Here is a 26,287-nt window from a genome sequence, read left to right as displayed (position 1 = left end):
ATGCCATTTTGGACACAGCCAATAACTTGGATTCAAGTTAAAGGACAACTTCATAGATTTCACATGTCAAAGCCAACTTATTAGTCACAAATTGTATATAAAGTATTATGGGAAGTTCTTGATTCGGATACACTGGCCTCTGTTGCATCATTTTCTTTACCATACCCATGTTGATCTCACAATAGTTCAACAGTCCCTTTAAATTAACAAAAACATTTTACTGTAAGCTTCACAAACTTATTACAAAATATTGCCTGTGTTATACATTGAATAAATGTATTGTGCTTTGAACGTAGTTGCACATAGTAACAATCTGGGGATCTTGGAAGCCATAGATACTTCTGGGGGTCAAGAAATGATGAATGAAGTGAAAATATCATTCTGGTTGAGCTTCTTCGAACCTACAGACATATTAAAGTCGGGGGCAACTGTATTCTGTTTTGTTCGGGTTATTTTGTCCACCTTGATCAACAGATTGTGTAAAGCCTTGAAACTCATATATTTAATCTCACTACCTTCCTTTTCAGATACTCCTTAATAAGCTATATTTTTTATTTTATTTAGATATCTTGTAATTCTGTCTCTATGCATGTCTATCTCTGGGCCCAAATGACCGCCTATTTTGTTATGTGTGCAACAGGAGCGCAATGCAGAGAGCGCCATTGAGGCCCTGAAGGAGTACGAGCCTGAGATGGGGAAGGTTTACCGGGCAGACAGGAAGAGCGTGCAGAGGATCAAGGCCAGGGAGATCGTTCCTGGTGATGTGGTGGAGGTTTCTGGTAAGATTCATTGGAGAGGGCTTTCTTTCAAATGCACCACTGATAAAAATCTATTCATCCACCAGGTGTAGGAGGCACAATCATGATTTAAACCTAGATAGCATAACATTCTCACCTCATATTATAGCAGATTAAAATGAGGACAATGAAGCCTTTTAACTTCAGCGCAATCATGCATTTTGTAAGGGCCATTTAAGCAAACTGATCCCAACTGTTTTCAAATTTATTTACATTCTATACAATACATGCAAATTCTATTTCATGTGCAGTTTCCTAATGCAAAGGTAGCATGAAAAATGTATTAGCATGCATGCAACAAAGCTGGATTGAAATATCTCAGAAAGCATAATAAGCAGCATCAGAGAAATTAAATTATAGGATATTTATTTTGTATTTTTAGCCGTTACGTGCATGCAGTGCATACTATAGTGAATACGGCATCACAGAAATGCAACAAATTTTAATTTTTGACATGAATAACTAAAATGCAGTTAATCTTGGCAGCTTTTCCAAGACTTTTCAGTAAGTACAACTTGCAAAAACTTCCTAGTTTAAATGATTACTGATTAAGCAGAGAGCAAAAAAAAGTGGCTGATTCAGCCTGATCTCTTTGTTGGACCCCCTAAAGCATCTTGCAGCTGCTGAATAACTGTACACTCATATATCCTTACATGCATGTGTCAGTACATGGCTACCCATGTCCTTGAAAATAGATGTGGCCCTTGTAAGGCAGGCGAACCGAACAAACTTTCTGTGAGACCAAAAAAAAAAGAAAACCTCAAGAATAAATGTACTTAACATCACTCCTCTGTCTGTCCCTGTCTCTCTGTTTGCTGTACACCTGTTCTTTTCATTTCACGGCCTCCCCAAGGTCTCCCTCTCCCTCTGACTCTCACTGTGGTATCAGTTTTCAACAACAACACTATCTATCCAGAGTGCTAAAGCCAGTCAATCAACCCCGCTGCTCCCCCTTCCTCCTCCATCCTGCAGATTGTTATGAAGACTTTTGTACTGTGATGCCGACAGATAAACAAATCACTGCAAAAGCAGCTTTAAAGTACATATTTTGCTAGTAAAATGTTGGTTTCTTTGCATTTCTGTGTTGTGTGGACACTAGTTGGTGACAAAGTTCCGGCTGATATCCGGATCATCTCCATCAAATCTACAACTCTGCGTGTGGACCAGTCCATTCTCACTGGTATGTACTTCATCAAACACTAAAAAGTTAGATCTTGTTGATGTTCACCTCCTTCCCTGACCTCTCAACCCAACGCTTATCTGCAGGTGAGTCTGTCAGTGTGATCAAGCACACAGATGCTGTCCCAGACCCCCGAGCCGTCAACCAGGACAAGAAGAACATGTTGTTCTCTGTGAGTCCTTTCCCATCTTTTCCCCTTCACTTCACTTTTTTTCCCATCTACACCTGACAACACCATCTATTTTTTTCTTAGTAATCCTTTGCCTTCCTCATTCACCAAACAACCATGACAGCAGATATTTAATATTTTAGTTGGCAAAGCACAGGTGGAACTAATAACAATAAAACATTTCGGCTTTTAACCATCACACCATAAGAATTAGAGAGTTTGAATGTAAAATGGCACAAAAATGTATTAACAGCATGGACAAAAAGATTAATATAAAGCACTACATATTTAATTACAGAATATTATTGTCATTTATCAATGTATTTCAATGTGCATGTAATTTAGGAAAGCAGAAAAAAATGTTGCCTAGGTAATATACTAAGATTAACCATAAGATTATGAAGAAAATAGTTAAATTGATTGTACGAGCACAGCCATTTTAATAAAGACCTATATATGTATAAGTTATACAAAAGCCAAAAATAAATTCTATAAATAATGTTGTACATATTCTTAAAAAGAAAAAAGAAGAATGAAAAAAATCTTAGCAAAATACTTATAATGTTTGTTGGTTTGGTACTTTACAGATACTGTCTAGAAGTTAACTGACATTTTTACACAATGTCAAAAAAAAGAAAACTGTTTTTTAAAAGACATTTTGACATTTTGTGGGGTAGAAATGACAAAATTAATGATAGATGCTATTTATTCAAATATTTCTGTTGCAAAAATGGGTTACTGTTGTGTTATTTTATCAGAATCACAGGATTTATACCCTCTTCTATTTCAATCACTACTAGATAGATCACGTATTAATATAAACTATACATTTAATAAGCAAGAAGAAAAACAACTCTACTGAGAAAGACTGCAATATTTCATTACATGTTGTGATCAGCACCTGCAACTGAGCACCATGCTACAGTTGGCATGCTAACATGTACACAACATTAACATGCTGTAATGTTTACATGTTCTCCTCCTGAGCTTAGCATGGTAATATATTCTTATTAGCATGATACACAAAGAACAGGTGATGCCGATGGGAATGTCATTAGTTTTGTAGCACTGGACAGAAAAAAAACTTTTGACTTGAAGATGAAGGTAAAGTTGTTAAACATTTTTATTCAAAACCACTAATGTCATATAAAACCTTAAGAGAGGTTATTAGGATTCATCTTCTGAGCTCCAAGAATGAAATGCCGTCCATCCAGATTGCTCAAACAACGTTCTAAAGATAGTCTCCATCTCTTGTTCAGGGTACCAACATTGCTGCTGGTAAAGCCACTGGTGTTGCTGTTGCCACTGGTGTCTCCACTGAGATCGGTAAGATCCGTGACCAGATGGCTGCCACCGAGCAGGAGAAAACCCCTCTGCAGCAGAAACTGGACGAGTTCGGAGAGCAGCTCTCCAAGGTGGGTGAGACTTCCTTGAAATGTATCATCTGCTGGTTTGATTTATTCATATTTTAAACATGAATTACTTTTTTTGGTTCTTGAAAATGTTTCACCTCTTATCCAAGAGGAGGTAAAAGATGGAAGATCTTCAAGGGCCAAAAAAGAGAAGTCCAGCTGCGTTCTACTTAAGCTTTTATGATTACTATGACCTGGATGACTGAGAATGTACACAGTTGAATAAACTTTTTTGGACATATTAAGCATTACATTTAGATATTTGCATATTAACAAACATCCCTCTGGCTGCCTGTCCTCCAGGTTATCTCTCTCATTTGTGTTGCTGTGTGGATGATCAACATTGGCCACTTCAATGATCCCGTCCACGGAGGCTCCTGGATCCGGGGTGCCATCTACTATTTCAAGATCGCTGTGGCTCTGGCTGTGGCTGCCATCCCTGAAGGTAAGCCCCGGGGATCAACTTCTGTTTGGTTGTCTAAGAACATTATCATATCCAGTGTTGATGTTGTGTAGCTCGACTACATAATGCTGCTTCCAGGTTTATAAAAACTGTCTGCGAAGCCCAGGTGGCAGTGTTTGGTGGATTTAGGATAATAATTACTTCTTCACTGTTCTGACATCTGCTTTTCCCAATAAAATCGTAAGAGAGTATCTTCATGAGGTGACCAAACCCCAAAATGGGGATCTTTTTACCTAACAGAAGCAGCTGTTTGGCACTGACAGGAAACTTTACACAATTTTAGTCATGATCGATCTCCAAGATGAGATAAGAGTTGGACACTAAGCCAGTAAATCAAGAGCTTTCCCTGAGCATCATTATTACACTTAGTCCAACTGATTTCTTACTCAAACATGTTTTTCAGCCACTCAGGTGACAAAAGAACCCTAACTACAACTCTAACAATCTTCCAACTGTTCTACTTTGTGGATTTCTACAAGGTTTACCAAGAGCCAAGACCTTTTCAATACCACAAAAAGCATCATATGCACCAAAACATGAAAGTATGAAGTCCTATAGGGACAATTTGGCCTGGAATTATAGCTTGTTACCTCACATATATGAAAATATATGTGTTGTGATATGGTTATCGAAATAAATGCGAAACTGATACAGAAAAATGGCAGAAAATGAATGGATGGGTAGATGAAAATATTAAAAATGAGAGAAAAAAAAAGACAGAAGGCTCCTGCTTGTACAGTTCATTGTAATGTGAGCTTTATTGTGTAGATTTATAGCTATTTAGCTTCTAACATACAAAGAAATTATAACAATTTTTCTACAGTTGCAGAAGTTAATTCAAAACTCTCTATATACTACATTGTTTCTTGTTTTTGTTTTTTTTGCCTGATGAATGTAACTGATTATAATTTCCTGGAAAAACACTCCAATCGTTTGCTGCTGGCGTTCCTCCCCCGTCACACCACAGTCAGCTATAAACTGTGCCAGTGCTCATCAGAGACCACAATCTGACGCTGCCAAAAGGACAACATCATCTGCAAACACAGATGCCACGATAATGTCACTAAACTGGCCCCTCTCCAGACCTTCTCTACACCATTGTCAGGGCTGCTTTTTGCCAAGAATCTGAACACTCATCTCCCCTTCGTCCAAGTGCAGGAGGACTGAATGGCTTGCAGCAGCCCCTCCCTCAAGAATGGTTCTGGGGAACACGGTAGTTTGGGTGTGCTCCAGCCAATGTGTTAAGGACAGTGTAGGGACCATCGCTATTTGTCAGCCAGAAGTCCAGGTGGACTTGTCAGATCATTTGTTCTTGCCACTTGAGAAGTTCCTCGTGTTTTGTTCAACTTTCACCCTGTTCTCGATGTTTTGAAGCAGCGTGGTTGTGCATTTTACACCTCCCTCCGTCCTTCACAGGCCTCCCTGCTGTCATCACCACTTGCCTTGCTCTGGGAACTCGTCGTATGGCCAAGAAGAACGCCATCGTCAGGAGCCTGCCCTCCGTGGAGACCCTGGGCTGCACCTCAGTCATCTGCTCTGACAAGACCGGTACCCTCACCACCAACCAGATGTGTGTAACCAAGGTGGGTCCATACACACAAATACACACATTTTCATTCAAAAAGGAGATTAGATCAATGGTATAAACTGTGTTCTTTGTCATGCTTTTGTGCAGATGTTCATCATTGATAAAGTCGACGGTGAAAGCGTTTCCCTCGGACAGTTTGACATTTCAGGCTCAAAGTACACCCCCGAGGGAGAAGTGTAAGTGACATAAGAACACACATGACCAACATGACTATGAACTACACAATACTGACTATTTTTGTTGATCTTTTTCTACCAGTACAAGAAACGGCTCATTAGTGAAGTGCGGACAGTACGACGGTCTGGTTGAGCTGGCAACCATCTGTGCTTTGTGCAATGACTCTTCTCTGGACTACAACGAGGTCTGCAGAGCTTTCAGGATCTTCTGTGCATTTGTGTTTACAGCTTTATATGTCCTCAATTTCTTCAATTAATTCTGTCTCTCCACAATGCAGTCCAAGGGTATTTATGAGAAAGTGGGTGAGGCCACAGAGACAGCCCTCAGCTGTTTGGTGGAAAAGATGAACGTGTTCAACACTGAAGTTCGTGGTTTGTCCAAGGTGGAGAGGGCCAACGCCTGCTGCACTGTAAGTTCATGAAGATCTCCAACAGCACATAGCTGGTTATTATATATACACCTTCTGAGCTCAGATGACACATTGGTCTCCAAATTCAAAGTGTAATCGAAGTTTTTGTGGTTTCAAAGACTTTAAAATCAAGTTTTAATCTTGTTAACATGTCCATAAGGTGTCTTTTATATACTCCAGTCAGCAGTCAACACTCTAACTGAGAATTTCTACCTTGAAACTGGAGTTTACCAATGACAGTCTCTAAAACACAGTTTCAGAATCAAGATTTTTGAATAACAAACCCAAATAACCAAAACTGTCAGTTGCCTTTTTCTTCTTCTTTGCAATGTGATTCAAACATGTATGGCTGAAGTACTTTAATATTATAATTTGTGTGATTGTGTAGCATAAAGTACTTTAAAATGTTTGCACAGAGTCATAGGTGAGCTGGTGTGCTTGGCTTATAATCTAGAAGAATGATGTCAATTTTTAGGCAAGAAGAATTTTTTTCCTCTAAATCATTGTCATTTTGATGCTTTACTGTGAATTTTTAGGTATTTAATTCAATGATCAGACTTTAAAGTCACGTATAGCAGCCACATCCATTTTAAAATTTTAAAAATGTCAATACCATCATCACTACTTCATTTTTTTTAATTAACAGTGACTCAAATGACTACATTCAGTTGGTATTTTCACCTATTAAGAGCAATTCAGTGTCTTTAGAACCTTTTCAGGAAAAGAACTCTAGAAACTAATTTTACAATACCTGAGTAACAAACTGCAGATACACAGAATTATCAAGATTATAGTGAAGAATATAAAGAAATCAATTTCCCTCACGAGAAAAAAACAAAGCTAAATGACAGTGAATATTGGATTTACACTGATTAGGTTGCGGCATCAAATTAATGCTAATGTTTTTCATGGATGTGTAAATCAACAGCAAATTTCTCATACTTGTTTCCACTGCCACCTACAATAACTTAAAAAAAAAAACCATAAATACACTTACGGTGGTTGGCTCCAGGTTGGTTTGTGACCTTTTTGAACCTGCACCCTCAGTTTACCTTATTTTCTTTCACTTCTTGACAGGTCATCAAGCAGCTGATGAGGAAGGAGTTCACCCTGGAGTTCTCCCGAGACAGGAAGTCCATGTCAGTCTTCTGCTCTCCTGCCAAGTCCGCCAAAGCTCCTGTTGGAAACAAGATGTTTGTCAAGGTGAGTGTAACGTACGGAAAACGGCAAAAAAATTGATTCAATAGCCTCAGGGCCTCAGAAGAGATATGATGACACTGTAGTGAAAAAATCCTGACTAAAAAAGCAACATCTGTTTAAGAAATACATGCAAATTATTGTCTTAACTGTGCAATCAGGGTGCTCCAGAGGGTGTGATTGAACGTTGTGCTTACGTTCGTGTGGGCACCACCCGTGTGCCGCTGACTGGCCCTGTGAAAGACCACATCATGTCAGTCATCAAGGAGTGGGGCACCGGGCGTGACACCCTCCGCTGTTTGGCTCTGGCCACCCGTGACACCCCTCTGAGGAAGGAGGAGATGAACCTCGAGGACTCCTCCAAGTTTGCAGACTATGAGGTGAGACATTAGAACACTACAGACACGATCTGATACAAACAAATGATGATGCAGGAGACCATTTTCTTGCTAGCTCATATGACACTAAACTTTTTATTTTCCCACCTCCAGACTGACTTGACCTTTGTGGGCTGTGTGGGCATGCTTGACCCTCCTCGTAAGGAAGTCATGAGCTCCATTGAGCTGTGCAGGGCTGCTGGCATCCGTGTCATCATGATCACTGGTCTGTATAATGCTCACTATGATAATGGCACTGTAAAAGACATCAAATCAAGCAAATAATAAATCTTACGTTCTGTCCCCACCTCCAGGTGACAACAAGGGTACAGCTGTGGCCATCTGCCGCCGTATCGGCATCTTCAGTGAGGATGAGGATGTGACAGGAAAGGCCTTCACCGGCCGTGAGTTTGATGACCTTACCCCATACGATCAGAAGAATGCCGTCAGAAAGGCTTGCTGCTTTGCCAGAGTGGAACCGTCCCACAAATCTAAGATTGTTGAGTTCCTGCAAGGCTTTGATGAGATTACTGCCATGGTGAGAAGAACAAATAACTTTTGTTGAATTTCTTATAGACAGACCTAGATGACCTATTTCAGGCTAACATGTTATTCCTCTCCGTTTTCCCCTACCCTTTACAAAGACCGGTGACGGAGTGAACGATGCCCCTGCCTTGAAGAAGGCGGAGATTGGCATCGCCATGGGCTCTGGCACTGCCGTTGCCAAGTCTGCCTCTGAGATGGTCCTGGCTGACGACAACTTCTCTTCCATTGTGTCTGCTGTTGAGGAGGGCAGAGCCATTTATAACAACATGAAGCAGTTCATCCGCTACCTCATCTCCTCCAACGTAGGCGAGGTTGTATGGTGAGTTTGCTATAGCATAGAGACATTATAAGGAAAAGACTTACCACTTTAACAATCCTGAATAAATCTTTGGGTGAATTCTACAGCCTCGAAACACCTTCTTTGTGACAGCCCAACCAGGAAACATCAAGTCAGTTGTGTTGTTGCATTAATGCAACTGCAGTGTTGTGAAAATTTGTGCAAAAAATTCCTATCCTCTGCAGTTAAAAAAAGAAAAGGCTTTTTAAATGTGATTTTGAGGCAAACATTTTTATGGATTTCACTGATTGATGTAGACATCCAGTTTTTTTTTTTTTGTTCCGTCAGCCAATGAAATTCCAGTTATAGCTCTCCCCAGTTTTTTAGATAGGACCTTGGTCTGGGAGCATTACAAAGTTGGCTGTCGAATGGTGAAGGCTGCCTATAAGGACATGGCTTAAATTATTCTTCAGTGATCTATTGAAGTCATGAATAAAATCCTTATAAACTCATCTCTCTCTACATCTTTCCCTGTTCCACCCATCTCTCTGCCATTTGCTCAAATACTGAAATACTGTAAAATTACTTTAGAACCACAAGTTGGAATCGTGGAATAAATCAGCCATACATGTTCAAACCAGAAACCATATCTGAGGAAGAAGAATGATACAGAAGGCCTCCCCGTGCAAGTTGACAGGATTGATTCCTTAAGTTTGTTGCACATGAAACATTAGAAATCTGAATCTGTGTGTTTTAGATTGTCATCAGTACACACTGCAGCTTCAGGGCAAAAATGCTTAGTCCTGGTGCTGTCAGCTTATTTCACACATCACACATCTGTTAGCATATAAAACATGACATGGTAAAAAAAATAAAACCTAATATTCATTCCATGGTAGTCACATACAATCCTACTCTTCTCACTCTTTCAGTATCTTCCTGACTGCTGCCCTCGGTTTGCCTGAGGCTCTGATCCCCGTCCAGCTTCTCTGGGTCAACCTTGTGACTGACGGTCTGCCTGCCACCGCGCTGGGCTTCAACCCCCCTGACCTAGACATCATGGGCAAAGCCCCCCGCTCCCCCAAAGAACCCCTCATCTCCGGCTGGCTCTTCTTCAGATATCTGGCCATTGGAGGTAGGTTCTTTTTTGTTTGTTTGTTTGTTCTCATCCACTGAAGCATTTAAGTTGCTCTGTCATATTTCCCAAAATGTCTTTTGAGTTGTTTAAAAAAACTCTCCCACTTATGTAATCACACGAAACTTAGAGCTCAATCTTTCATCACAACAGCATCTATATTTTTCATCCTAAAGATACAGCTGTCATGGTAACACATTGGCCTCCTGTGTATTAAACACCACACTACAATCTGTTTCTTAACAATATCATCAGAAATTCTCTGGCAGCCAATAAAATTTGTCCTCAAGATTTTGCATTTAAACTTCTGTCACAGTTCCCATGGATATATGTGGGTTTCTTTGAATGACAGCTGAAGCAGAATCTCTGTTTTTTATCGTCTGTTCCAGGTTACGTTGGTGCTGCAACTGTCGCAGCCGCTGCATGGTGGTTCCTGTACAGTGACGACGGTCCAATGGTCACCTTCCACCAGCTGGTTAGCATTAAACCTCCATTATGTGTGAATTTTTCGTACAAAATATTTATTGTAAAATTGTTCCTTTTTTCAAAGTTAACTAAAACACACCTTTATAAGCATGCCCAATGAAATTTTAAAGACTGAGAATTGAGTTTTTGAGTTTCCGTCTTCCCCATCAGTCGCACTTCATGCAGTGCAGCGAGGACAATGAGGACTTTGATGGCATCCACTGTGAGGTGTTTGAGTCTGCTCCACCGATGACCATGGCTCTGTCTGTGCTGGTCACCATCGAGATGTGCAACGCTCTGAACAGGTGTGACTACACTGTAAACCCATAGGGCATTGTGGGTATTTTCACTTGAGCACTAACCTCAACACTACAATTCTACAATTTCATTTAGCAGACGCTTTTGTCCAAAGCGACGTACAACACAACCGAGAATTCAGACATAAGGAAAAACCTGTAGTAAGTGCTTCAAGTGCTTCAAGTGTAATTGTTCAAAGGTGTTGCCATCAAGTTGCAGAAAAATTGCCAACCTCCCCCTCCCCTTTTTTTAAAATTTGTCAGTGCTAAATAAGTGCTGGGTTTTGGACCACCTGACTTATTCTACCCCTAAAGTGGAGTCAGTTTAAGTGCCTAGGTGTTCTCTGAACAATTGAGTCTTCAATTGTCTCTTAAAAGTAGAAAGGGACTCAGCAGAATGCACAGAGTTTGGTAGTTTGTTCCACCATTTGGGAACAACAGAGGAGAAGAGTCTGGCTAGAGATTTCGAGCCGTGCTGGGCTGGAAGCACCAGGCGTCTCTCACATGCAGAGCGAAGTGGGCGTGAAGGGGAGTAGACCTGGATCAGGGAATCCAGGTAGGCTGGGGCCGTTCTTGTAAATGTTTTGTAAGCCAGGAGGACAGTTTTGGATTTGATTCTGGCTGCAACTGGAAGCCAGTGAAGGGAGATGAACAGGGGAATGACATGAGCTCTTTTGGGCTGGTTGACACTGCTAATGCTAACATTTTAAAATGCTGAATACATTTTGATAATAATACTTAAGTATGTGCTGATGGGCAATCACATATAATTAAATATTTGTTCATTGTGCTATTGGCACTTTTGAAGGACTGAATACTTCCTCCCACACTAATTGTAGTTTCGAAATTGAAATGTCATCCATACAGCTGTTTAGATTATTGAGTGCAATATTAAAGCCATGGTTATGTATCGAGATGCTGCCTAATATTTTACCTTTGAAAAAACAAAACCTGCCAGCAGATTTAAAAGGCATGTTATCTTTATTTTTTAATCACCAAAATTTCATTATTTATCAGAGTCAGAAATTGTTAAAACAGAATAAACAAGAAAGGCACTCAGAGACAGTACTCCACCAAGGGTGCTCATTCCTTGTATCATTTGCAATGTCTAAAATCTTTTTTAAAAATCCGTGGATCCAGACTATAAGCCACATCCCTGACAAAATCTAGTCAATTGGTCCTTGTCTCATTTCTGACCTTCCTGAAAATTTAATCTAAATTTGTTCATCCGTTTTTGAGTAAACAGACAGACGGACGGACGGCTCCTTGGCGGAGTAATCAACAGATGTTCAACTTCTTGACTGTCTCTGAATTATATGAGATGTGTGGTTCAGTGAGAAAAAAATAACCAAATCCAACCTTTAACTTCTCATATTTCTTCAAAAGATTTGACAAAAGTAATATTTTTTTGTAAATCAGATTCTGTAATATACACCCTTGGTGCAACTTAGAAGCCATTAGTGACTCATTTGCAACCAATATGTTACAGGTTTTTGAAATACACTAAACTGTAGGCTCCATTTACACAAAGCAAATGAGCAACAAGTGTAAGAACAAACAAAATATGTAAATAAGTTATCAACAGCATGTAGAGCCACCATTTTTTTTCAGTACTTGTAACACAATGAAAATATTCCCCTTTTTAAAAAAAAAAAATTCTAAATGAAAAAATTTAAGAAACTGAAGTTATGCTTTTTCTATTTTTGTGTCTCACAGATATTTTAGATTATCATACTGCAAGGCATTTTTGAGTTCTCTCTACCTCTGGCAATCGCTGTACTGTTTCCATAGAGGTTTAGGAGTTTATATTTCATTAAAAAAATTAGCCCATTCTGAAGATGATTAAAAACACATTGCTGTAAGAGCATTTCTTCTCTCAGTAATTACTGAAAAAATATGTTGTTGGGTTTTTTTTTTTTTTAGCTTTACACCCTTGTGTATACATTTAGTTTCATGCATTCACTTCCACACAGTCACTCTTTCGTATGCCCTTGCACATTTTCTGCCTGCATTAATGTACCCCTCCGCTGTCCCATCCATCCCCATGTCCCTCTTCCCTTCTCCCCTCCAGCCTGTCTGAGAACCAGTCCCTATTACGTATGCCCCCCTGGAGCAACTGCTGGCTGGTGGGCGCCATGAGCCTCTCCATGTCCCTGCACTTCATGATCATCTACGTCGACCCTCTGCCCGTGAGTCCGGCCTCCTGCACTACAACATCCATCTCCATCCAATCACCTTTCAAACACACCCCACACACTGCTTTTCCAAACCTCCATGTTGTGTCTCACATTCTCATTGCTTAAATTTTTACAGATGACCACTGTTACGATCCAACCACTAGGGGTTGGCTGGATGCAACAAAAATACCAGGTGTTATTGGTTTAGGTTAAGGGATTTATTGCTTAGTAGCAAAGGAACATAAAAGTGACAATAAAACATAAGACTGGTGGGTGTTGCTAAAACAAAAGACAGAATAAAACATAACGAGGGCTAACAGAGTTTGTAACTAAGCTAACACAAAGAAAACAACTAAACTCCCTAGCCAAACCGAACTACAGGAGCAACGCCCACCACCAGGAACAAAAACTAATACAAAGGGTGTACAAAACAAACTAAACAAAACTGGTGCCTCACACTCACTGGTTACACAATTCACAAAGACTCTAACACAGAATGGCTTCTTCCTAAAGTGGCAGGCTGCTGAATGGGAGCCCCAGTCTCTGCCCAACCGTAGGCTCCACACCAAGGTAGCAGCTGCCAACAGAAACCCAAGGTGTCAGTAGAACCCACCAGGAGTATCTACCAACCGAAGTGTCTGCGGTACCCACCAACCCCCCACCGTACCTGCAGACCGAAACACAGTGAAGTACAAACAAAGTTCACACACAGAGAGGCACCAGCCACACAAACTAATGGCATGGTGGCAGCTATATAAGTTGCAGGTGTGGTGCCTGGCTGCCTCTAATTGGTCCGAGGAGGAGGAGCTGGAGGGTGGCCCAATCCGGAAGGTTGAAGGGCGGGGAGAACCAGATTGCAGTGCAGGTCGTCATCAGCTCTGTCATCAGCTGAAATGGCTGGCAGCTGGGGTTCCAAAGACTCTGCAATAACCACAGCCAAACCCACACATAAACTTCTCCCACACAAAGGCCCAACAGGACACCACCCCAGAACAAAACGGCACACCAGTACTGGTGGTCGTAACACCACGGAGCTAGCAAAGATGGGAGTTAATGTGGCACACAAACAAGTTAAATTTATTTCAAATAGTGAGACAAAATAACAGTTTCTCCCCTCCCCAGATATTTGTGCTCTGTGACACTTTCATTTTTTGTGCCACTTATAGTAAAGATATTGTCATAATCAATATTTTTGGCTATAGTGTGGATCAGGAATTTAGTTAAATCTGCATTAAGAACTAGTTTCTGCTTCTTTAGTGCAACTTGTACCTCAGTGGAGTGGTACTGAAGTGCACTGACAGCACAATGTACAGTATTCCAACTTTATACAAAACTGCATCATCAGCATAAAGACTTTTCAACCAGATACAGAAGATGCAATGCCATATAAAGAGTTCACAACAAAGGTCCCAGGATTGAACCTTGTGGGACACCTTTTATCATTTTCGCAAATTCTTATTCCAATAGTGAGTTAGCTGAAACCAACAAAGAATTTCAATGACACCAATACGGCAAAATCCTTTTAAAATCCAGGCACAGTCGACTGTATCAAATGCCTTTGAAAGATCAACCAAAAAAAAAACAAAAAACTGCACAGTGCCTCCTAATACATGAGGATTGTCATGAATTATCATGACTCTGTGGTGGTCCCAGTGAGAAACATACAGAATAGCACAAACTATTGGAGTTCTTTAGAAGTGTCAAAAGGGTATTAATGGTAATAGTAGCTCTGTCTAATAGTATATACTGCATGTTTTTATTGGCAGTTGTGTATTTAGCTGAGTAATTTACCAAACTGCTGCTCCTCTCATCCACAGATGATCTTCAAGCTCACTCACTTGAATGTGGAGCAGTGGATAGTGGTGTTGAAGCTTTCCTTCCCAGTCATCCTCATTGATGAGCTTCTTAAGTTTGTGGCTCGCACATATCTGGATGGTAAGCTGGAACTGTTTAACAAATGCTTTCACATTTTTCTATCACCTTCAGTGAGCAAAACTGCTTGATACAGACAAAACAAATGTGTGGAGGTATTTACAGGCAAACTTTATGCGAAAAAAGTAATTGTGTGGTATATAGACAGTCATTTTGAGTAGTAAATATAAAATAGTTTTTTGTTATCTGACACATATCAGACTGCAAATTATACTGTGTAAATAATATGACATTTCCTTTTGGCAAATAATGTACTAAATTTCACTAATATGCAGCAATTATGTGTAGCTACAGAAATCAGGAATAGCTGAAGTAAACAGAGCTATCATCAGAAAGTATTTTTAAAATATGTGTATTTCCTTGTAATCCCTTCCCAGATGGATTAGTTATGAGAATATATGCCTTCATTTTCCTTTAACAATTCAACTGGTGTCGAAAAATATGTTTGATTAATGGAATGTTATAGAATAATTCACCTCCCAATTAAATGTATTTCGTTGTGCTTCAACTTTAACTTCTTTTCCCTCTAATTTTTCTTTTATTCCTGGCAGACTTTTAATTATTTTCCACCCTCTTTCCGCTTAATCGCTTACTCTGATGGCTTCTAATTTTCCTCTCCTTGGATGCTCTTTTTCATGGTTTCCCTTTCTGACATCCCAGTCTAAACCTGTTTCCCCCTCCTCCACACCCCTGTAACAAAACAAGGTATTCCCCTGACTCAAGCTAAAAGTTTAAGTTCTCTACATCATGCATGTCTTCAAAAAAGTTTCTGCATTAATGCATTTGGATCCCAAATGTAGCTGTGATCAGCTCAACAGCCTGTCGTGAACTTCCAGTAGCAAACTACACAGTAACTGTTTTCAGCGTCATATACAGCATTGCATATTTGTTTTTGTTTTTTTTGCTAGAAGATGAAAAATGCAGATTTATTAGCCTTATATCGTTAAGTAGCTTTAGATAAAAGTAGAATGAGTGCAATGCTGGTTAGCATTTGCTGCTTTGACTCTGTTTTTATTGTAACCAATATTGTGCATGTTTCTAGCAAGGATTACTTGTGTGATAATAAAAAACAACCCTCTAATACGTTTTATATGTTGCTTTCAATTTTTAGTGTTTCTATTGTTTCCTTATTTCCCTATTGCCATCACATAGTGGGGAAAAGTAACAGAGCCATAGCACTTTTTCTCTCTATGTGATGCAAGTGATGAACAAAATAACATACTAAAAATTAAAATACAAAGCTATCCTTGAAAGGAATGGTAAATTGGACATTTGAGGAACACATTCATAGATTTTGATGTGAAGAGTTGATTAGATGAGAAGATTAATGGCACTTAAATGCTTATCATTACAGTACATACAATAGGTGGTTGGAGTCAGCAGCCAAATTCACCTGCCAGCACCTGTAATGTCCTCTAATTAACATGTCATACCTTGTTTGTTTAACATGTGCACATCCTTAAGTATAACTGTGACTATTTGCCATTTTATTGAGGGATATGACTCCATCTTGCTCCTTGCAGTTGCCTGGCAACAAGCAGACTCCAACTAACCACAAGGAAATTTAGCATAAAACTCTGCCATTACAACCCAGCAACTGTTGTTTCGACACTCACAGTGTGTTCATGGGTTTTAGAGGTGCTGGTAGGTGGAGCTTGTTTCCTCAGTTTAATTTAATTTCTATGATACAAATTCACAACATACAGCATCTCAGGGCACTTCACAAACTAAAGTGAGGAACTTTGGATGTTGGATTTAGGGAGAAATCCAATATCCAAACAATCTGATCATGCACTTTGGGGAAAAATCACTTGAAAAGAAAGGAACCTTTGGCAGAACCAGGCTCAGGAAAGGCAGTTATTTGCCACAACTAGTTGGGGTGAGGGTAAAAGGGAGACAGATTCATAACAAAAGCAGCACAGGTCTTCTTTACGCTCAGCAGCTGAGCACAATACCATAGTTCCTCACAATGTCCAACTTCACTCCCTTCAACAAATGGACAACTTAGTCTAAATGCATTTAATCTTCTTTTTCTTTACCTGAAAACTCACTAGCATTTGTTTTGTCCATCCAGGGAAAGTCTAGAGGTGAAGTGAGGAGGTAGAGATCAGCTGAAGCAGAGTGAAGCACTGAGACACAGAGGATGGAGAGAAAAGGCGGAACGCTCTGGGTGAGAGCGGCCAAAAGTCACTTGATCAAACCTCAAGTGCCATGAATACAAAAGAAAACACATAAGCCATCTGAAAATGCATCAAAAAAAGCTGCGGAATATTTTTTCTGTGTATGTACTGAAAATAATATATAGTGAAGAGTTATTAAAACTATTCTGTGTTTATTCTATTCTTAAAGAATAAAGATATGTATTAAAGAAATTGTCTGACTTGTTATTGATTTCATGAGATGATCTCATGACCTTGATGGGCTACTTCATCTATTTTCAACAGGCTTTCCATCATTCTAAATAATTAGTGTCTTCATTTTCTCCATGTTGCCTTTACTGAGATCTCTTTGTAAGCTGTCATGTACACAGTATATGGTAGGGGTGTCAAATATACGGTCCATGGGCCAAAGCGTCCGCCAGAGCATCCAAACTGGTCCGAGGGATGACTATGCAAAGTGTAAAAAATACAGAGAAGACATCAGCTGCTTTTGTATAGTATATTGTAGATTAATACTGAAGACATCAAACTATAAAAGAATACATATGGAATTATGTTGTAAACAAAAAAGTGCTAATCTTCAGTATTAATCTACTATGTAGAAATAAAACAAACACATAAAAAGCATTGAATGAGAAGGCGTGTCCAAATTTTTGACTGGCGATGTAGTTCATTCAATACATTTTCAGACTTTTTTGCACTAAAATAAAGGTAAAAATCTGAATTTGTGGTTATTTATAGGTTATTATGCTGTGATTGTATTACTCCTGTTCAATTGAGAATCAATTTGGGCTGTATGTGGCCCCTGAACTAAAATGAGTTTGACACCCTTGATCTGTGGCCATATGCATTCACTACATTACCCAGAAGCCTTTGCGACTAAAGCCGCCCAAGCATCTGACGACGTGGCCGAGGTACGTTTGAACGCCGTGTTTCAGCGGACCGGGGCGATTCAAACCAGGCAAACCGGCTTTGTTTAGAGCTAGTTCGGAAATTCCTGGACTTTTAATGCTCGAACAAATCTTTGTAAAACTTTAATCTCACCACTGTGTCGTAAAAGATGTCTGGGAAAATCAAGAACCGAAGTGCCGCGAACGCAGACTCGATATCTGGCGGAGTGTCCTGTGATGAGCGCATCTTGCGGGATTGTCATCAGCTGTACACGGATCCAGACAGCGGTGAGTTGGCCGGCATTGAACCTCCGGGATTCAAGTCTTTCCCGGAATAGCGCCAGCATTCACCTGTTTGGTTATTAAGTTAAGATGGGAAGCCGTTTGCTAGCAGGGGGTTAGCTAGCTAACTTAGCTAGTAAGTTATCCCAGAAGTAGGGGGACTAATCGGACCATTAGCTCCGTTAGCTAGTACGGCCGTTAATGCGAGTTAAATTAGTGACCCACTTCTGTGACCTCTTTGATAATGTTATGCATTTATAATGAGTCAGTTGCACAATATTTGTGATTTGTTTCAGCATGCAAGAGGCAGTTTAGCCAGAGGCAGTGCTAGGAATTATGGATCCCCGTTAACTGGATCAAGTTCTGCCATTAAATTTTTTTTTTTTTTTTTTTGCTTGATATGCAGTGTGAACTACAAATGAACTAGGGGAAGTCTAGGGAGAGTTGACTGAGACTTGAGCTACCCTTAAACATTATTTGATAGGTCTCTAATATATTAATAATATTCTCATTTTGCTCTGAGTTTTTATTAATCAAGAATCATATGTGAAAAGAGGCTAATATTTTTGTGTAGATCATGCATAGATGAAGCTGATTAATACCTAATTCACCTATAAAGACATCAGCATGCATGCAGGCATTTCAGCACAATATCATAGCTCATTTTAGTATATTAACAAGAAAGATAAACTAACTTTGTTGGTGCCAGATGCCAAAAAACAAAACAGAAGAACCACAGGAAGCAGTGACTACTTTTCATGGAAGTAATGACAAATAAATGTATTGTAAGAAATAAGTAATTGTATACCTCACCTCTTTAGTTTACAGTAGTTTTTTTTCTTACTTTTTTTACTGTCACTTTGCTGTTGTAGCATTGCAAATTTCCCCTTGTGGTACTAATAAAGGATTTCTGAGCACAGAAAAGTGAAACAAGTGGGCTCCTCAGAAAGCCATGGTTTGTTTACCCTCTGTTTATAGATACACGCCTGATTTTGCACAAACCAATACACCTGTTGTGATTGTCTGTGTTGTGCTTTCTGTTTTCTTCAGGGTTGATAACAGTGGCTGAATCTGTGGGTGTGAAGTTGCTGCCGCCCAGGAAAAAAATCACTGTGATGCTGATGGGCAACCACTCTGCTGGGAAAAGCTCCTTTATCAACTGGTGAATATATTTGACAAACATTCACTGAAGATCAAATTACTCAGTGATGTACAGTACAAAATAGAAAGTGCATGCAACACTGATACCATGCTGAACTTGTACAAGCAGTCTAATTTAAATCTGTTCAGCTTAGTTTGTGTTTTTAGAATTAAGTTACATCCCTTATTGGTGTTTTTTATATGCGCCTAATCTGACAATTGCAATCCATAATGAGTGCAACAAAGATCACTACCAGTCAGTCATTACAGAGTAAACAGAGGTGTAAGGGTTTTAGTGTTTTGTTCTACTCTCTCAATGCATCACTGAACAATTGTAACGTATTTTCTGTTGCTGTGTTTTTATCAGGTACGTAGAGGAGCACATCCAACGCACTGGAGTGGCCATTGAGACTCAAGGCTTCAGCTTTGTTACAAGTGGACGCAAGAGAGAATCTCTCACAGTGAGTGCATCAGTATATTGTCTTTGTTAAAAAAAAAAAGGTGTATAGGAAGAGATGTGAAAACCGGTGTGTTCAAAATGCACATCTGAGAAGTTGTAATATCAGCCGCTCACCTTTCATCTTAGTCATTCTTCATGATGGTGATTTATGAGCTCTCGTGATCTCAGTGTTTCTGAAATGCCTGGCATCATCTGTTGAAAACTATGTCTGACAGATCTGGTTCTCTTTAGGGAAATGCCACTCTTCATCTATATCCACATTTCAAGCCTTTGCAAGAGTTTAAAGGTGAGAGATTTACACTGAATCACAAATTCTTCTTATGCTTTTCTAAATGATTCACCATATTCATATTACTTTGACATTTGCTGTGTATTTGGGCTGCACGATTGTGACCAAAGTGATAATTCATGTTGACTTTGATCAGTATTAATATCACAATTGTTTATGATGATCTCTTCATAGATTTTAGGGACTTTTCATTGTACAGTCACATTTAAATAGAGAACTGCTTTCTCGTCCATGTTGTTTCTCCTTGCATCAGAACGAAACAGTTTCTTGCTTCCAGTGCATCTCCAAGAATCATGATGTGATTTGGAGCAGAGCATGCACTTTAAACTTCAATACTGCAGTCAATATTTATTTGTGAGAAGCCAAAATATGAATATTTAATGTGCAGCTCTATTATATATGCTCTAGTTTGTTAACTGAGCTGAATTTGTTAATTTGTGTGTAGCCTTTTGAAGGAAATTACCAGCAGCCTCTTGGAACATAAACAGTGATTTTGGATGTATGTTGGTTATTGTGTTGCTTTTATTTAATCATGTGACTTTATTATAATTTCTTAGGTGTTCGATGTCAAACAGTCATATTTTTTTCCCACAATTCTCTGATCTTCTCAAATTATTTTCCAGGTGTTTCAGAGTACTTGAGCACAGAGATCTGCACATCACGACAGAAACGCTTCAGCCTGGTGACATTTGTGGATTCTCCTGGCTTGGTGGATGGTGATATGAAGTATCCGTTTGACGTGGATGAAGTGGTTCTGTGGCTGGGTGGGTAGCCACTTGTAATTGTTGTTTTCAAGGGCTCGCTACAGCCTGGTTTGGACACTGAGCTCCAGTCATTTAAATAACATTCAAATAATACAAGATAAGGGAGGTGGCTCTTCTTCTTCATTTGTTTTATTTCTGTGACACTGACTTCAGCAGGTGTCTTGTCAAGACTGATCCTAAATTTAAGATGCGGTGTGGATTTTAATTAAGTACCAATGAGGGCAACTTTTATAATCATCTTTTAGTGCAATTATATTGTATCTAAATTATGTTTACAAGTAAGAAGCAAGTTAGAGACTTCACCAAATTCTACAGTAAAGTTTAATGTCAGTCAGCAACACTATTCATATACATTTTCAAACTGGGTCTTCGGCCTCAAAAAATAACGATCTGTTCCACTGTCACTGACAGGTGACCTCTGTGACCTTATTCTGGTCTTCTTCGACCCCATGGGTCAGGCTCTGTGCAAGCGTACCCTCAACATTGTGGAGAGCCTGAATGAAAAACATGGAGACCGACTGCGGTTTTACCTGAGCAAGGCTGACGAGGCCGGAGGAGAATCTGACCGACAGGTACACACAGCAGCAGCTCAGTTTAAAAAAAGGGGGTCTTGGAACAGTCAAACTTTGATATTTAACTGATGTAAAACGCATCATTCACTCACACTATCTGTAATAAATCATGATTTATGTATGTCACTAACTGCTGCGGTTCAGTTTAAACAAGTCTGCAGAATTATAGAAGTTTCTACACCTATGTGCTGCTCATACAGTTTAGAGCTGTGCTGTCAGTGAAATGTGTGAACAGGCAAGGGGCAGAAAACAGCCAAGGTGATCTCATCAGAGCTTGATTCTGGAGAAGAACTGCAACTATTTAGACAGTTAGCATGTACAGGATTTACTGTCACTCTCGCTCCCACTACCTCCTTTCCTCACGTATGTGCATAAACGTGAACATGCAGAGAACACACTGGAATAGTGCCAGTCAATCTGAATCACTTTTTTTCCAACTTAGAGCCAAGGCAAAAAAAAAAAAACCCTAAACAAAACAGATGGCTAGCATACTGTGGAGATACATTCATTGAATTTGACAAAGTGTCTTTACCTGGAAAGGCTTACATGTATGTTGAAGTAGAGAAGCAAATGACCACTTGCTTTCTTAAAATGAATACCTCAGTAACACAATGACTCTACAGACTTTCAGTAAAGCTCGAAAGCAGGAATTAACATCCTTTCTGTCTCTCCCTGACTCGTTTATGTTGTGTGACTCTGTCTCAGAGAGTAATGATGCAGATTGTCCAGGAACTCTGCAAACGACCGGGACTCAACAAATGTGGTTTTGACATGCCAACTATCTACATTCCTAATCCAAACAAGGTGAGAGTTGTTCTTTCATTAAGTTCTTTATGATTGTCGTTGTATAGACTTGCACCTCTGCTATGTTATAATTAGTTTAGAGATTGTAATATCATCTTACTGAGTTAAAAGTTTTTGTTTTGTTCTCAGCCAAGTCGCTGTGTCAACCAGATTGAAGAGGTTTGTCGCACCATTGAGAAAACTATCAACCAAACAGTCCAGACTACACTGAACTCTTTGGAGAAGGACTGCGAGCTCATCAGCGAGGCCATTACCGACACTATCAATACTGACAGGTAACACACAGATATGAATTGTAAAGGTAGGTGTTACTGGGAATACTAGAATAGGTATTACTCATTTAGAAATAAGGGTCATTTGCTTTTGTTTTTTTAAACTGTTTCATTGACCCTTGTGCAGAGAATTATTTTATCAAACACACTGATTAGTGTGACACATGTACAGAAGCATCAGTCAGTGAGGCCTTCAGAGAATAAATCCAGACCCTCTGTGTCACAGGCAGACCACGATGGAGAACCGACGTGCACGATGCAAGAGCTGCTTCCTGACTCTGCTGGGTTTCAGCATCCCAATGGCCTTGATGGCCATACTGGTGCTGGGCGCTCTGTCCAAGGAACTGCTGGAGATGGCTCTGGGCCCTCAAGGAACAGAGGCTCTCTCGCTCTACCTGGTGAATGTCTCTGCCTCATTGCAATTTTTTTGCATAGTCCACATATTTTTATAAAGCAGTCAAGTCTAATCGCGGCTATTCTTACATTCTGCAGACTCCCATAGTGAGAATATTTGACTCCCTCTCTGTGGAGCAGCAGCTGTACAGCTGTGTTGGACTGGTCCTTACCTCCTTCCTCATGCTCATCATTGCTCGCTTTTCCTTCAGGTAGGGCAAGAAAGGTTCAAGGTTACTTTATTAATACTTGTTGATATATTTGTATTGCAGAAACAAATGATAGCATTTGACATTCCATAACAAAATACACATTGAACCTGGCAGGCATGTGCTTGATGGAGTGACAAGACAAAACAAAAAGTGGTCAAATGTTCTGCCATGGATCAATATAGCAGCATAGGAGTAAAAGATAAGATAAATAAAAATACAAACACACTAAAAAAAACCTTAAGGAAATAAAAGCAATCTCTGGGATAAAACCCAGGATAAGAACATAAAATTTAAAAGTCACAATGAATAACAATGACAATAAATATTCTGATTAATAAAGCTAAGAAATAACAATGCTGTTTTTATAAGAGACACAAATTCTTAACCCTGGTTGCCATTTTTTATTTTTGAAGTGTTTTAGTCTTAAGGGCTGCACAGTGGCTCGGTGGTTAGCACTTTCGCCTTGTAGCTAGAAGATCTTGGTTTGCGTCACGGGCCTTCCCAGAATCTGTCGGCATGGAGTTTGCATGTTCTCCCTGTGCATGCGTGGGTTTTCTCCAGGCACTCCGGCTTCCTCCCACAATTAAAAAACATGCTCAGGTTAATTGATTACTCTAAATTGACCGTAGGTGTGGATATGAGTGTGATTATTTGTATATGTAGCCTTGTGATAGACTGATGACCTGTCCAGGGTGTTCCCTGCCTTCACCCTAAGTCAGCTGGGATAGAATCAAGCAACCCTAATGAGAATTAAACTGTATAGTTAATGGTGAATGGATTTTAGTCTTAACTTGACCCTTTTTCCTAAGTACACTTATGCTATTATTAAAAAAAAATATTGCTGTTTGTTTTTCTTTCTCCACTCAGTATGCAGCTTAAACCAATCACTATACAGTTTATTTGATTAATTTTCCAAGAATTAAATACTTGTCATAAACGTGCTACTTCTCATCTTCTGGTAGCTTATGTTTTCTTAAAGCTACAGTGCAAAACATTTCTGTCTCCCTCCTCTGGTTGTAAGAGTAGTTACACAAATGTACTTATGACTTAAACCAACGACCGCTTTCTTTGCAGTGAACTAATATGACAAACTCTGGTATACTGCAAAATACAGAGCTTTCCCTGGTGTTGGTTGGTTTAATCAGCCTTATGTGGACATATTTTCTGAGGGCTTTAACATAGCAAACATTAATTTATTTATAGAAATTGCTCATTGTAGCTTTAAATTGAATATATTTGGTTTCGTAATTAATCGCACAAAACAGCTGATACAAATAGTACGATATAATATGAATCGATGACATCACCTTAATTTTAGGAACTGAATGAGGATATTTTAAATTATTTGCGTTGCTTACCTTACATTTATACTCCACACAGAATTTTTATTATAATATGTTACTTCTCCACAGCTGTTTTTCTTCACCACAGTTGTGGCATTTTCACTTCCTCCTGAGGAATCGTACAAAATAATCTCATCTTAGTTTTGGAATGGAAGCGTAAAAAGTCCCCTCACTCCATGTGCTTTAGTGTTTCAAATACAGGCAGCAGTTTCTTATTAAGCTGCGTGTGCTTGTGGATTTGACAGAGGATAGTAAATGCAATGTTCAGTTTTCCCAACTTCAGCAGACACTGTGCTAATTACAAATCTCATTAAACTCTTGGACTTTTAATCTTTTGCAGAACTCGACCAACTCTGTCAGGCAAACAGAAGAGGCAACTGCAGGAGAAGCTGGAGTATGTTCAGGAGGTGGTCAAGACCAAAAAGGTAGCGTCGTGTGTGTGATCGACTCTGAAGTGACAATAAAAACAGTGTTTGGTTTGTAATGTGCCGTTATTTCCCTCTAGAAAAAGCTCTATGAAGACTATCTGCGGCAGAGTGTCAGCGATCACGACATGGGCTTGTAAAAAAACGAGTCGAACGAAAGCATTTCCAGGACCAGATGAAAGATTTCACACCAGCTGCCATGTCACCCAGACCACTTCATATTTGTTACAAGCACAGGGTACATTGATAGAAGCCCATGCGAGTTCTGGTGCATTCATAAAGCCGGTTAACCTTTTAGATGATGTTACCTCTGTGAAAACTGTTAAACCAAACTACCTGCTTTTGTTACTGATCACTTACTTAGCTGTAAGCATTTATCTTTGTCTTCTGTGCCTCTGCTCCACTCCACTTTATGATATTTAAAACTTTCCAGACTATTTATAATATTCAGAGAAATTGTATTTTGGTTTAACAGCATATAGCACTGGTTTACGTGAGTCACTTTAGATGAGCTACTGTTTTTCAGGACCTTCACCAGCATTTTATACAGTACTTGGGATCATGAAGTTACAGTTTTGTACAAATCCAGTTTTGTACAAATCCAGTTCACGTCTCGAATGTCTGTGGGTTAGATAAGTAGAATATTCAATCATCTGGCCGACTCCTGCTGTAGAGGATTGTGAACCTGCAATCAAAAGTCAGTGAAGATATCAGTGACCAATTTTGTATTTTCTTTCTACATTGTGACCATGTTTGAAATACAGCTGATTAAATAAAAGACAGTGTTCAATATAGGAGGCTTTTTCTTTAGCTTAAATATTGAGTTATCTTTCCATTTGATCAAGTCATTGCGCCTATGATATCCTTGGATCCTGGGTTGGATTAAGGTTTAGTGTTTAAACAGTGAAGGCAGAAGACCTCAAATATGGCCTCTGCAACAGTTATCTAGACTGATCACTTAATAAAAGACAGACCAGGGCCAGATTTTGCTTGGTTGATTGAGATATTTATTTCAAATATGTAAAGACAAGTACCAAGAAAATAAAGAATTAATATTGGATATACATACACATACAGTGACATGAAAAAGTATTTGCCCCCTTCTCAAATTCTTTTTTTTTTTGTGTATTTTCCCACTTTAATGTTTAAGATCATCAAACAATGTGAATAACAGCAAAGATAACCCAAGTAAACACACAATGCAGTTAAGTTTTTAAATGATGATTTTATTTATTAAGGGGGGGAAAAACTTTTCAAAGCTACCTGACCCTGTGTGAAACAGTAATTGTCCCCTAAACCTAAAAACTGGTCGGGCCACCCTCAGCAGCAACAAGTGAAATGAAGCATTTTCTGTAACTGAGTCTTTCACATCTCTGTGTCTGAAGTCTGCTTTAGAAGTTATATCTCAGAGAAGACTTGCTCCTTGGTATAATTCCCAGCTGCGGACTTTAAAGCAGGCATCCCGAAAGCTGGAAAGAAAGTGGTATTCCACTAATTCAGAGGTAGTGTATATGGCTTGGAAAAATAGTCTAGTAATCTATAAAAAAGCTCTTCGTAATGCCAGGACAACTTATTATTCGTCTTTAATAGAGGAGAACAAGAATAACCTTAGATTTCTCTTTAGCACTGTAGCCAGGCTCACAAAGAGTCAGAGCTCTGTTGAACCTTGTATTCCTTTAGCTTTG

At 39.4% G+C, this 26,287-nt stretch overlaps 2 protein-coding genes and 1 long non-coding RNA gene across 5 annotated transcripts in view; 2 read left to right on the top strand and 1 right to left on the bottom strand.

The window, feature by feature from the left end:
• The window catches only part of atp2a1 (ATPase sarcoplasmic/endoplasmic reticulum Ca2+ transporting 1), a 28,477-nt gene extending 11,508 nt beyond the window's left edge, over positions 1-16,969 (top strand). For 2 of the 3 annotated variants that reach the window (XM_022202344.2, XM_051941264.1), the window contains 20 exons: positions 641-779; positions 1,897-1,977; positions 2,064-2,149; positions 3,406-3,561; positions 3,862-4,003; positions 5,438-5,604; positions 5,697-5,785; positions 5,868-5,970; positions 6,064-6,195; positions 7,273-7,398; positions 7,554-7,772; positions 7,884-7,995; positions 8,084-8,307; positions 8,414-8,634; positions 9,525-9,727; positions 10,117-10,202; positions 10,364-10,497; positions 12,560-12,677; positions 14,483-14,600; positions 16,672-16,969. In XM_022202344.2, coding sequence (XP_022058036.1) covers positions 641-779; positions 1,897-1,977; positions 2,064-2,149; positions 3,406-3,561; positions 3,862-4,003; positions 5,438-5,604; positions 5,697-5,785; positions 5,868-5,970; positions 6,064-6,195; positions 7,273-7,398; positions 7,554-7,772; positions 7,884-7,995; positions 8,084-8,307; positions 8,414-8,634; positions 9,525-9,727; positions 10,117-10,202; positions 10,364-10,497; positions 12,560-12,677; positions 14,483-14,600; positions 16,672-16,682 — 2,667 coding nt within the window. In that variant the 3' untranslated portion in view covers positions 16,683-16,969. Of the gene's footprint in view, positions 1-640; positions 780-1,896; positions 1,978-2,063; positions 2,150-3,405; positions 3,562-3,861; positions 4,004-5,437; positions 5,605-5,696; positions 5,786-5,867; positions 5,971-6,063; positions 6,196-7,272; positions 7,399-7,553; positions 7,773-7,883; positions 7,996-8,083; positions 8,308-8,413; positions 8,635-9,524; positions 9,728-10,116; positions 10,203-10,363; positions 10,498-12,559; positions 12,678-14,482; positions 14,601-15,257; positions 15,303-16,671 lie in introns of all 3 variants that reach the window. The other variant, XM_051941263.1, reaches the window with a different exon arrangement.
• Positions 1-26,287, bottom strand: part of LOC127531599 (uncharacterized) — a 184,302-nt gene that overhangs the window by 58,249 nt on the left and 99,766 nt on the right. The window lies entirely within an intron of this gene.
• On the top strand, positions 17,651-25,394 carry si:ch211-11k18.4 (uncharacterized). The gene is made up of 12 exons (XM_022202342.2): positions 17,651-17,934; positions 18,979-19,090; positions 19,436-19,529; positions 19,760-19,814; positions 20,441-20,581; positions 20,993-21,153; positions 21,859-21,957; positions 22,087-22,232; positions 22,456-22,627; positions 22,722-22,834; positions 24,518-24,602; positions 24,683-25,394. Exons 1-12 carry the CDS (start codon positions 17,817-17,819, stop codon positions 24,740-24,742), a joined length of 1,356 nt encoding a protein of 451 aa, XP_022058034.1. The 5' UTR covers positions 17,651-17,816; the 3' UTR covers positions 24,743-25,394.

Source organism: Acanthochromis polyacanthus, chromosome 21 (assembly GCF_021347895.1).
Source record: "Acanthochromis polyacanthus isolate Apoly-LR-REF ecotype Palm Island chromosome 21, KAUST_Apoly_ChrSc, whole genome shotgun sequence".
Taxonomy (NCBI): Eukaryota; Metazoa; Chordata; class Actinopteri; family Pomacentridae; genus Acanthochromis; species Acanthochromis polyacanthus.
Note: the sequence above shows the minus strand (reverse complement) of the source record. Positions and strands in the feature narration are given on the sequence as shown.

What these genes read in the sequence shown, in the direction of transcription:
- si:ch211-11k18.4 (XM_022202342.2), top strand. Translation starts at nt 17,817, where the DNA reads ATGTCTGGGAAAATCAAGAACCGAAGTGCCGCGAACGCAGACTCGATA. An exon ending in GAGGAGAATCTGACCGACAG is followed by an intron (nt 21,154 to 21,858) that starts GTACACACAGCA and finishes ACTCTGTCTCAG; the next exon opens with AGAGTAATGATGCAGATTGT. An exon ending in GACACTATCAATACTGACAG is followed by an intron (nt 22,233 to 22,455) that starts GTAACACACAGA and finishes TCTGTGTCACAG; the next exon opens with GCAGACCACGATGGAGAACC.